General features: G+C 41.2%; 1 protein-coding gene across 1 annotated transcript in view; it reads right to left on the bottom strand.

Annotated features, from left to right (window-relative positions):
* Positions 1–12,092, bottom strand: part of GUCY2C (guanylate cyclase 2C) — a 48,324-nt gene extending 36,232 nt beyond the window's left edge. The window contains exons 1-6 of the mRNA XM_014281647.3: positions 11,700–12,092; positions 10,489–10,601; positions 9,131–9,198; positions 5,891–6,106; positions 3,344–3,465; positions 2,352–2,448 (exon numbers count right to left, since the gene is read on the bottom strand). Of these exons, the coding sequence (XP_014137122.1) occupies positions 2,352–2,448; positions 3,344–3,465; positions 5,891–6,106; positions 9,131–9,198; positions 10,489–10,601; positions 11,700–11,910 (827 nt within the window). The 5' untranslated portion in view covers positions 11,911–12,092. The remainder of the gene's footprint in view (positions 1–2,351; positions 2,449–3,343; positions 3,466–5,890; positions 6,107–9,130; positions 9,199–10,488; positions 10,602–11,699) is intronic.
* Positions 12,093–12,946: the final 854 nt, after the last annotated feature.

The following is a 12,946-nucleotide window of genomic DNA, read 5'->3' as shown; positions in this document are numbered from 1 at the left end:
ATTATGTGAACTGGAAAACTATGCTAAAACAAGCAGAAAATGTTGTAGCTTTCAGGTATCTTTGGTTTCATCACCTTGACAGGCCATCTGGAAGTGCTTCACAGACTGGCCACCACTGGATTCACATGTGACAGAAGAATTTCATAATAAATATTAATGTCAGGTGGCAGCTTCTGTCACTGCTATAGCTAGATTGATTAGAAAAAAAATATGCTATAAGCCTTCTCTCATTATTCATCATCCTTTTATTTTTTCAGTCAGTACTGTATTAAGGAATTTTTGGAGACCACAGGCTCCACTCCATGGCCAACAGACGGGATCCTGACACCAGAGCCCTGTCCCTGCCTTTCCCTGAACCTTCTCACTTTTACATTGTACTTCTCACCCTAAAGAATTTCAGAGTGCTTTTTATTCAGGCTTGAACTTAATTAGCTGGGTGAGAAGGAAACTTCACTGGACTCCACCAGACAGGATAATCCTACAGCATCCCATATCCCCTGAGGGAGGCTTAAACACTGTGTGTCCTGGCTGCCAGAGGGCTCAGAACTGAAGCAAATTTAAATTTATCCCTTGGTTTGAGAGACTTGACTCTTGGAGAAGCATGGGACCTGCCTACTGTCTTCTCCTACAGCTTGAGTTTGGATCTAACATGTGTCTGTATTTTCTCTCTGTTTTATAGAGAACATGATTTGAGATATTCAGCAAAATAAGGGGTATGTAGCAAATTTAAGGAGGGCAGCACACAAAATGGGCTGAGACCCATCAGAAGGATGCATATCACAGCAGAGAAGCTCATAATCACCGTCACCTATTGTGAGGCAACAATTATACATGCAACACCAGTAAGCAAAAGCAGTCATGTACCTAGTCCCCATTGTGCATTTGCAAAGAAATAGGAATTGTGGCCAGTCACTTCAGGAAAAGCAAGCAGGGTTTCCTAGTGCATGGATAAAGTAATGGAAAGTCTAAAGTTCTTAGAAGCACTTCTAAGAAATATATATGGTGAGCTTCAAAGCATACAGGACAGAGAAGATTGTTAGAACTTGAATCACAGGCTCCAGTTTGGACTCAAAGATTAAATGACTGAAGTCATTAACCCAGAGTGCCTCAGCTGTGCTCTGCCAAGGTCAGCTTTGGATGCGAGGGCTGGAAAGTCTCACAAACCCTGGAAGTTCCTGGATTATTTTGCTACATCAACAGTGAAATAAGTAAGATTGAATTTGCCTTGTGATCATCCATATTGTCAAGCTGCCAGCACAGTCCAGGGCACAATTTCAGTCTAGGCCAACTAATTTTCTCCTAGACTGTAACTTGCATACCCAAGAAACAGTTTGGGCATCTACACTTAGCCATACAGATGTGAGTTGTGCTGTGCCACTTAGGCTTAGGGCCAGAGATCAGTTCTCAGTCCTTGTATACAGACAAAGCTTCTGAGGCTGCCATTGCTAAGGCCAGCTTGTATCGGTCCTTATCTATAAAGATTTTGTAATTAGTAATATAAAGATGAAAGAGAACATCAGAAAATTTAGGTTGTATACAAAGAAACAACTCTGAAAAGTTAGATTTACGTAGTTATAAAGGTGTCAAAGAGATGGTTATAAAAAGGAAGAGTTATAAAGTAGAAAAGACAGTTGTACACTCAAATAATTTAAAAATATAATAAATAGAGCCCAGAAAAATATACTGTAAGCCACATTTACATAATTGTCTGGTTGGGCAGAGTGTATGAAAAATGTACAATATCACATATGAACAGCTCATGACCATTCTGACTCTGTGGTTCTTTCATGGCTTCCTGCACTGAGAAGTCCACAGGATAATGTTAACCCTACCTGCTCCATCACTGCCTTAGAAAAATATTATGTGAACTAAAGGGGATGTTGCAGAGAACGTACCACAAATTAAACACTAAGCAGCTTAAATAAAAGGCAAGACATGAGGAACAAGAGCAATGGGAAATTGTTGCAGCACAAGCAAACTAGCAGGCTGCAACAAAGCTTTTACTGTTGGTCAGATTCTACTGTCCATGCTGTTTCTCCTTCCTCCAGAGGCCAGACTGCCCTGCTTCTGCTCCACCTAACCACCCCTCCCACAATCCTCAGGGCTATTTAACTACTTAGCAGGAACAAGCTACACCTGCACATTGTCCATGTCAATCAACCCCCTGCCGTCAAGGCAAGGCCACAGCTGCATGTTATCAATGCCAATCAACCCACTGCCTGCATTCCTCTACAGGAAACATTCTGAGAAAGCACATTTCTTCAACAAAACGGTTCCACTCAGACTATTTCCATTATCACTATCCTTCAGCAAAATGCAGAGAAAAGAGGAAAAGCAAAGGTGATACTTACGTGAAGAGGTCTATCAGGATGATTACAATGTCCTGATCCACTTCCGCTGTCCCTAGGTCTTTGCTGACATCAACTGGAGAACCGCACATGATGATCACTACAGATTGGGGAAAAATGGAGATGGACTGGTGAAAGGTACAGACAAGAAGAGGGCATTTGCCTGCTCCCCTGTGCTCGAATAGCAGGCAGTAAAGCAATGCTGGGCTAAGGTACATTAACTGCACTGTGCTGGGACCCAGGCACAGAGCTACAACCTCTCTGCAGTAAAACCAGGATATCTGAGGGGAAGTGGTAAAAGGTGTCTCAACACCTGCACTATTTTCTGTCCAGGCGCACCAGAGCACTACCGTTACCTCACTCAAATAAGTATTAGCAGTTCTGATGCAATAAGGGCTACTGAATGTGAACATTTGTAAGTTACATGTCATTCAAGTAATAGTTTCCTTGGCTTATTTAGTACTCTTGCACTTGCTTGGCCTGCTGATGCCAGGTGCTTAGTTTTAGGAGAAGATGAGGTATTTACTCCCCCATTTTTCTAATTTAGATGCATCACTTCCAGAAGTACCACCCCCTGATGGCACAAATCAGGCTTATACATACGTACCAGGGCTGCAAACACAGAAATGGTAGAGAGCTAAGCAGTCTTGTAATATCTAAGGCCTTTCTTAGGAGGAGTTGTGATTTTTGGATTTCTGAATCTTTCACAAAATGGAACTTGCGCTTAGGTGGGATAATTCATCCCAAAAACTCTCTGGAACCAGGATGTTCCCCTATATTTTATGTGGATGGTGAGAGGAATATAGGAACTTTGTGCCATTTTATGTTTGCATCCATTCAAAATGGTATATCTACATTTCTCCACCATTTCTGTGGAAAGACTATGCCTAAAACGTAACTAAGGGGTAGGTCTGATTTCCTGGGAAAAGCAACTTACCTGCAGGGGACAGTGCACCCTCAGCCCGCCCCCCCCCCCCCCCGCCCCATCCCCTTACCATTGCTTTTCCGGTTTGGATCTTTCACAGTTTTTCTGAGATCCACTGGAGTCCTTAAAATCTCCTTCAACTTCAGGTTTTTGGAAAAGTGTGTGATTCCAGCATCTAGCGCGTTCATGTACCTGACACAAGGTAGCACAGATATTGTCAGAAAATTGCTAACTCCTCACATTCTCCTAAATAAGCCAAAATGCAAGATAGGCTGTTTACAGCACACAAGCACACAAGAGTGTTTGTAAGGCAGTATGGAACATTTTTTTTTTCTGCAGCAATAGAAGACAGAAAATCAATACAGGGCATGAAACACTTAGAAGTGTTCGGAAAGTCACCCAGAGGTATTTCAGCCTGGTTGTATAAAGAATGAGTTTGGAGAATACACTGATGTAATAAGACATTAACAATTAAGAAAAGAAATCAGGAATATGGGGAAATTACACTAAGTGAGACTAACTGGGAGGCAGTCAGGAAGCTCTGCTGTTTTAAGACATCAGTGGTAATCTTAAAAAACACATGTGAAGGTTTAAAGGAGTAAATGGGAGCTGCAGAAAGAACTGAGATAAAAAACCTCACCTGTACCCTGACTGTGAGAGAAGCAAAGGAAGGAAAGTAGCAACCAAAAAAAAACCCTATACTGAGCAAGTTAAAACTTGAAGGGGAAAAATGAGACGGGGAAAAAAAAAAAGGAAGAGCCGAGTGGGTAAAAGCTAGCTAACAGATTAAGCAAAACTGGCTAACTCCTAAATCCTATTCTTGCCTCAACATGTTGTGTTGAGGAGAGACATTCTGTCTGAAATAAAGTTAACGCAGAGGGAAAACCAAAATAAGTCTCTTTGTTTTCAAACTACTTAACTTTTTATCTAGCAACACTGAGGTCATAGTCCTATAAACTACTAAATATCTTTTGCTTCCCGTTTTTTTTCAGGAACAGAATCATTAACCATTTATTCACAGGAACATATGCCTAGGTGAGACATAACCTGATTTTGTTATCACTGTTTTGTATTCACTTACTTTTATACATATAAAGGGAAAACAATGAGCTCATGCAGCATAACTTGTGCTTTAACAAAAATGAATTTTTTACATTAGACAGTTCAAAAACCTTCAAGCTCACAATTCCTATTAAAGCCAAATGAGATGCATTTTTACAACTATATTAGAATGAGAAATGGGCAGAGATACAAAATTAATTTTAAATGTTGTTGTTAATTCAACAGTAAAGAAAAGGAGCTTAAACAATTCTGAAGTCATAAAGAAGATCCTGAACAGAAGTATTAATAAAGACAAGGTAAGAAACACTTGGGAAATAACTTACAGGCACTGACTTCCCTGAAAGGTTTGAAACCTGCAGGATTAAAGGGATATAGCTGAAGTGTGTGTAGTGCATTGGCAATTATAGCTGCAAACATGGAGAAATGGAGATGGTAGTATAAGTGAATTGCACTGATGTTTCAAAGCATCAGCAAGAGGTAATCATAGCAATTACACCATGTGATCAAGTCACTATCTATACTAAAAAAGATGGAGGAAACAATAAAAATCCCTAAATATTTACATAACAGTGAATTGGAGATCAGGTTTTAGGTCACTTAATTAAGAAAAAAAAGTTATATCCTGTACACAAAATATTTTGTAAGTACATGCTTATATCACTCTGAAGCCAACACGGCTATAAATTTTGCTTAACATTCTGAAAGTTCCTCAAGTTATGAACTAGAAAGATAAATAATAGTTATTTACATGAATTCTTGACTGCCTTTGAGCTACATTTATAAAATCAGTAGGAGAAACAAGATGACTTTTTAAAATTAATTGCCATTTTATGCCCCAAAATTGGAAGAAGAAAATCAAAGGACCATAGAAACACTCACATGAGCTGAAAATTAAGTAAGTCAATAATATAAGAGTAATGATAAATATCAGTATATTAAAGGGTCTATTTGACTAAAAAAAGCCCTTGATTTTAGGCAAGGAGAAACCCAGCATTCCTGATTATCAATCACAGGCTGATGTCAGATCATGAAGTGAAAACTGTCTCCAATGCTCCAAACTGGTGAAAGCATAGCTGAAACTCTGCAATCATTGGGGGTCATTATGTTCAAAGATAGAGTTGGAACTTTGTAGATGTTTTGGAATAACAATAGTGCCCACAGATTGGAGCCACTAATGCGGAGAAACAGTAGAAGAACTTGGTAATACCCCTGACATAAAAAAGGCATCTATGGAGAGCTGGATGGAGCAGCTTCTCATGTCACACCCTTTACATCAAGAATGCAGTAAATAGGTATTTCCAGCAGGGACTACAGGTGGACTATGCTGTCCACAGGAAAAAGCCAAGGCTTGAGAATACTTAAAAGTAGACTGAATGAAACAGTCAGATATGAAGTACAGTTAAAGGGTATAATTCTTCTTTTCCTTCTCTCATTCTTTGGTAGTTGTAAGGCAGCTCTCAAAAAGTAGGACTCAAAGGACAGCTTGTAAGAACCATGTCCAAGGATGGAGATGGAGTTTATCAACAGCCAGGTCAGAAGAGGATCCGGATCTTACCAGAGGCATGCCTCCGAGTTTTCATTCCTCTTGTAAATGTAAGCAGATTCCCAGGTATTGGTTTTGAATGGCAGCTGAGATTCCTTCCAAAAATAATAGAAGAAGTCATTCACTTTCCTGGCTGGGGTCAGAAGGCGGGTTAGGTTTACTTTGTAGTCACAGGACAGTCCAAAACTTCCTACAGAGATCAGAGGCAGGCTCAGTATTGTTTCAACTCTGAAGGGAGAGACAAGAGGACAAGTCTAAACGGGTTGCTGTCACACCAAGGCAACTACCACATGATTTCCATCTTCCGCTCCCTCTCCTCTTGTGCCCTGCATTAATTTAACAGTGATCTGAACCTGAAACAGAAAGCTCCTCAAGAACACAAGTAGATTTCAAATCAGTATTGGCACTGAAAAGCCCTGTTGAACTGGCCCAGGCAGCTTCTCTCACTGCCCCCAATTCTCCTAGCCCTTTTGGGTACCATTGTGCCATTTCAGCCCAAGAGCTGTGACAGGAGTCCAAAGGCTGAAGGACCCATCTACTTCTGCTGCCTGGCTGCCGTTCACATGGGATGGATTTGATCTCTTTATTAGGGCAGTGCTGGAGGGTGACAGCTTTTTGTCATCAAAAAAACTTTACTGCTACAACTCAAAGGAAAAATCTTTTATGTTTCACTATGGCACATTTGTGGAGCAGTACAACAGCAGCACTCAGGGAGAATAACTAAGGCAAGCCTCTGCTGGCAGGGAATTTGCAAAGCAAAGATATTTTTCATCTACAGAGACAGTAAGTTTTTAAGTATAAAAGTATTTTCCTAGGTGCTGCAATCTTATCAGACTAGAATCAAAATATTTTAATTCTTGTATAGTAAGTAGTTTTTTACAACAGAGAATTTTGCCTGCAAAAACATGACTGTTAGAGTTGTTGGTATTATTGTAACAAAACTTTATTTTTCAGGGAAAGCCCACTTACCAAATTACAGGGTTTATACTTGTTGTAACAGAAACAGACACAGATGATGTAATAAGTAATGCCAGGGAGAGTATTTCACTAATGAAACGGACATTTTTCTGACTGACTTAGAATAGAATAGAATATTCCAGTTGGAAGGGACCTACAACAATCATCTAGTCCAACTGCCTGACCAATTCAGGTCTCACCAAAAGCATATTATTAAGGGCATTATCCAAATGCCTCTTTAAAGACTGATAGGCTTGGGGGGCGTTGACCACCTCTCTAGGAAGCCTGTTCCAGCATCTGACCACCCTCTCAGTAAAGGAATGCTTCTTTATGTCCAGACTAAACCTCCCCTAGTGCAGCTTTGAACCGTTCCCACGTATCCTATCACTGGATACCAGGGAGAAGAGTTCAGCACCTCCCCCCTCTCCACATTCCCTCAGGAAGCTGTAGAGAGCAATGAGGGTGCCCCTCAGTCTACTTTTCTCCAAACTAGACAAACCCAAAGTCCTTAGACGCTCCTCACAGGATATTCCTTGCAGCCCTTTCACAAGCTTTGTTGCCCTCCTCCAGACACATTCAAGGACCTTAACATCCTTCTGAAATCATGGAGCCCAGAACTGCACACAGTACTTAAGGTAAGGCTTCACCAATGCTGAATACAGCAGGACAATCACCTCTTTTGGCCCGCTTGTCATACTGTTTGCTGCACCCCAGGATGCAGTTTGCCCTCTGAGCTGCCAGGGCACACCACTGGCTCACAGTGAGCCTGCTGCCAACCAGCACCCCCAGAGCCCTTTCTGCAGGGCAGCTCTCCAGACATTCTTCTCCCAGTTTATACATGTGCCTGGCATTACTCCATCCTAGGTGCAGAACCCAGCATTTGGACTTGCTAAATTTCACCCCATTAATCATTGCCCAATAATTTCCTAAATTAGTGATGATGAAAAAGTTGGAGGTAGACAGCTGGCCTAACCACAAACCACGCTCGTTACTTCTACCATTCTGTAGCAACATCCCAGCAGCCACTGGGCCACAGAGCTCTTGCAGTTAACACTCAGTGTCGCTTACCATCCATTTGACAAGCCAAAGATGAAACCCAGAGAACTACAGCCAGCACAGGCCCTCGGCACACTCCCCATACTTAATGTGCTGTAAAGGAAGGCACTTGGTCTGATTGGCAAAGCTATTGTACCATGGACAAAAGCCAGCTGCCTGTTTGTTAGTGTTCATTGCTTTGCCTGCTGTTCATACTTTTCACTGGTTTAACTGTGTCAGAGTTCAAGGAAAAGACTTTGGCATCATTCTGGGCAGCTCCATATCCAGCAGATAGAAAAGCAAACATAGAGTTAGGAGGCATTATGAATAAAATGGGGTATATTGTATAATATTTTACCATGGTCCTATACATATGTAAGAACTTATTCTTTTGATTCTCCTGTAAATCCATCACACATGTTCACTGGTAACATTGTATTCACTTCCAGTCATGCCACTCAAAATATAGAGAAAAAAGCAGATAAAGCTTGAGTGTCTCAATCTTCCCAGTATCTCTCAGTGAAACCAAAAGGCTACCCAAGTTTAAAAAGGGAAGTGATTCACACAGGTAACCATATGGATTTCTACATCATGACTGATGGGGTTTTTTAAACTGATTTATGCTAGAAGTCTGCAGGTTTGTCTTACACTTTTCATAATATCTGAGAAAGAACATATTAATGTATAATATAATAGGGAATAGAATTATACAGGTTTATGTATCATATGATAGTAGAGACAGTCATTCTTCAGGAATGCTTTGTCAGGCAGAAGAGTTAGGATGAAACTGGCTGCTCTGTATCTAAACACTCTTTACTGAAGATGGCTGGGGTTTTTGGATCTTCTCTTGACACATGTAACTCAAACCCTTCTCAATGACTGAACAACCACCCAGAAGGACACCTGTTGCTGCAGTGCTGTGATGTCTACATACCTCAAGCTAACATCTCTTTCCTGCTGCAGCTGTTGAAGAGTTAAGTCTTTTGAGCCCTTAATCGATCAATCGACTTACTGTCAGAAATTAGAAAAGCTTCCCTGCTAGCAATGGGATTTCTTCAGGGGGCTTTGGAATCGGGTTTTCTTCTCCTTACCAAACATAGTGACTATGTATAAGAGTCTTATTGCCATGACAGTACACCTCAAGGTGTCTGATGTATCATAAACCCCAATGTCTCTGCTGGCTTGTTGAACACAAAACAACTTTGTTCAGCAGTTGATATCTTTAACATCACAGTATTAGGGGGAAAAAGTGGTACTTACGAGACCATTTGGTAGGTGGCATAAGTGCAAGGAGGTCCTATGACAACACAGCCAAGCGCGTTACTATTCTGCAAGGGATCAGAAAAGATCAGTAGTGGGGACAGTGTAGAGGACTGGCAGAGATAGGAGGATGGGACAATGAAGAAAACTTTAGAATTTAAGAGGGAGTCACAGAATTTACCCAGCAAAATCAAGAACAGCGTAGCAAAGGAGCTACAGAAAGGAACAAACCTAGAGTGAAGGAGGGAGGAATTACAGAAAGCTAAGAAATGGCAGAAAACAAAATAGTGCCTGTGAGTATGACCTCTGTTAAGAGACAGACAGCAAGTTAGGATTAAAATGTTGCAATTGTTACAATTGCTCATATGAAATTACATACCCCAGCAGGTAATGCAGAAGACAGAGGAGCTGGAATTACAAGATACTGTGTTTCAGAAAAATGGTTATATACATGAAGCTTGTATGGAAAAAAAAACTTCCATGACCACCAAATCAGGCCTGACCAGTAGCTTTGTGTGTCATGAAGGACTTCTTAACAAAGACATATGAGCACGTGCTCACTGGTAGATCTGAGAATTCACACTGGATTGACAGAGCTTCACTCAGAGGTGACAGCTATTAGATGTGAGAAAATTCACCAAATACAGCTTCTTGTAAGGCACCGATTCTAACTGAAGCTTTTCCTCATATTAGAGTATGCACATAGTTTCTCCCATGTGACTTTTGCGATTTCTAGTGAGAAGTGAGCACTTCATCTTTGCCCTCTGGGCATAGTTCCATACACGTTTCTTTGCTATCACTGCCAGCCTAATAACCTCTTTGTCCACACATTCCCATACCCACACAGCTCTCTCTTTGTGTATTTGTGTAAACTGATGATGAACCAAATCAGGGTCTGATCCACTTGGAACGGACCTTTTTTTGCTCTGCTTGAGCTGTTTGAGTTTGGTTTTTTGGGGTTGGGGGCGGGGGGGAGGTTGTTTGGGGTTTTTTTAATGGATTGCTTCAGCTATATGGCCACGCAAGGAGCTGTGCAGGTATAAAAAAGAGGACAACTTAGGCATAGGAAAAGGAGCTTGAAGCTGAAGGCTGCTTTAGCCAGCACTGCCACCAAATGTCTAATGACAGCCTCTGGGAAGCATTCATAGAATCTCTCTCCAGTATTTTTCTGCTTGTCCTCACAAAATTTACAGGAACATCTTCTCTTTGAAAACTTCAGTTCCCTGTCAAATTTGTTTGGAATTGAACAACAGGATCAAAAGTTAATAAGGAAAGACAGAGAGACACATGCACACATATGCAGAAAGAAAAAAGTCTTGTCTTCTTAGGAAATCAGCTTAAAAAAGGCTGCTACTCACATAAATTTCCTTGATGAGCTCCACACCTTCACAGGTGCTGGTCCGACAGCCTTGTGAGACATAGAGTGATGAGGTAAAGGTGTGGAAAGTGGCATTGACTGTAACGTTTTCTCCTGCAATGCAAATGTAAAAGTAAACAGCATCATGAGTTAATTAATTAATTAATGTCCAGACTAAACTTCCCTTGGTGCAGTTTTGAACTATTCCCACATATCCTATCACTGGATACCAGGGAGAAGAGTTAAGCACCTCTCTCTCCACTTCCCCTGCTCAGGAAGCTGTAGAGAGCAATTAGGTTGCCCCTCATAATGCTGAGGAACATTTAATTAAACCACTAACACACAGCATCCCTTTTCTGACACAGGTCTGAGCAGTCTTATGCTACGATGTCTCCCACCGAAAAGCTGCTAGAAAGTTCACCTATCATTTTAACTCCCACTACTTAGGATAAGACTGTAAAATTTTCTCCAATGTGGACTGCTGACTTCTTCTGATGAGTGTTAGTACGTTCAGTACAAAGTACTTTTAGTGTTGGCCAATATTAAAGACTTTTTTAAGGCTCTGTGCAAAGGAATTCAGAGACCACTTTCCAATAAAACTGGACAAAATATCTTCAACTAGAGGACAGAAAGGCAATGGGTATCATTTCTTTGGAACCTCTTTTTCCCATTATATCTAGGGAGTAACAGTAGATTGGTGATACTAATAGGAGAGGTAAGATAGCAAAATAAATAAAAGCATCATCTGCAGTGACTCTATATGAAGGAAAAACGTATGGACTGCAGATTCTTCACACTTCAAGTCATAAGGTGACCAACGGATGGGATCAAGAAGAAAATTAGTTTCAGAAAGTAGGAGCTAATCCAGCCATAAAAGGAAGCAAGGGCATATCAGTTATGGTACTAGATCACTGGTCTTTTCTGATCCTGTTCAGTAATTTCCATGTTCCCAGTCCCAACTGAAAAACTCCAGGAAAGCATGAAGAGTCTGCCCAAACACGATGAAAGCAAATATGGCTCTGCCCATCTGTAGAGCACTTCTGTTTTTACAGGGGGTGGTCACTATTTCTGTATGATCTACATAAGGTGAACGGACAGGCAAGGAGCCTGCCTGAGGAGCAGTTTGCTGAAGGTCAGATGAGCAGGAAGCACGGCATGAAGTGTGACAAGAAACCAAAGCAGCAGAGGAATAACCAAAACCCTTTGCCTTACCTGTTGTCTGCAGTTCATTTTGTACCCTTTTCAAGGCTTCCTTCACAGCTAATTTCAAATTATCAGTAGTAGATGGCAAGTCCGAGTAATTCATGAGCATCACATTGATCACATAATTGTTGTTGCTACACTCATTTGAACCAACTTGCTGCAGCAGCCAGGGCAAGAAAAACAAAGGCCAAAGGGCCAGACTCAACATGTGTTTCTTCATTATTGCTCAGTTTAGATCCATTGTGTGTGCTCTCTCTTTTCTTTTTCTCTTCCAACCCTCTTTCTTTCAGATACCTTACATTGGTTTTGTTCCTGGGCAGGATAGAAGAGATATCCACACCATAGATTCAAAGACAGGCTATACAATTCTTCTCTCAGGCTCTTCCCTGCTGCCTTCACCTCTGCCCGTCCCTCCTGTGTACTAGGTGGCACTTCTGTTTGTGAAAAACTAACAACAGCAAAATTCAGTAGAGAGGCTAAAGGTTGCTGTGAATGTTTGCTCATGGAAAGGCTCAAGCTATAAACCTGAAGCATTACCCGAAACCTTGCCTGATAAGGGCACTAAGTCTTCATAACAGAGATGAGCTGAGAGAAGGAAGGTGACGGGACAAATGGACTGTAAAGACAACTCTTTAAAATGGAAATAAAATACAAGGTCTGTTAAAGCCTAGAGGACGACAGATGGTTTCTTCATGTTTGCATTGCCCTACATCTCTGGTTACATTGCCACACCATCTCTCCTGACTGGGCTCATAAATCAAAGATATATTTTCTTCTGTGAAGGTACCAATTTCATTCCTTCAGCTTTTACCATTGAAACACTTTTTGTGTTTTTTCAGTCCTCCAGACCAAAGCTTTTGTTTCTACTTACAGAGTAGACTCAGCACAAAGCTTGTCCGCTCATACTCGCCCAAGCATTGCACACCAAAGCACCCCACATCTGCCCTAGACGCATTGTTCCCAGGCAGCACAGTCTCATTGTTCATTCCCACCTTGTCAGATGGCTCCTCAAATGGAGGCCAAACATATTAATACTTTATGTGATGCAACCTCTTGCATCAGGTAAGGATTACCAAAGCTGAAGGTTACATCTCAGACCTGTGGGACCAAAGCTAAATTTTAAATGGCATTGCTAAAAAGCACACACTAGAGGATACAGCAGTATTGTTCCTGGGTAGGGCTTCTGGCTTTTCTGAGTATCTTTCCTGAGAATGGTCTCAGGGAAGGTAGGTAGAATGAAGGGAAGACAAAAAACC

Source organism: Falco cherrug, chromosome 5 (assembly GCF_023634085.1).
Source record: "Falco cherrug isolate bFalChe1 chromosome 5, bFalChe1.pri, whole genome shotgun sequence".
In the NCBI taxonomy this organism is placed as follows: Eukaryota; Metazoa; Chordata; class Aves; order Falconiformes; family Falconidae; genus Falco; species Falco cherrug.
Note: the sequence above shows the minus strand (reverse complement) of the source record. Positions and strands in the feature narration are given on the sequence as shown.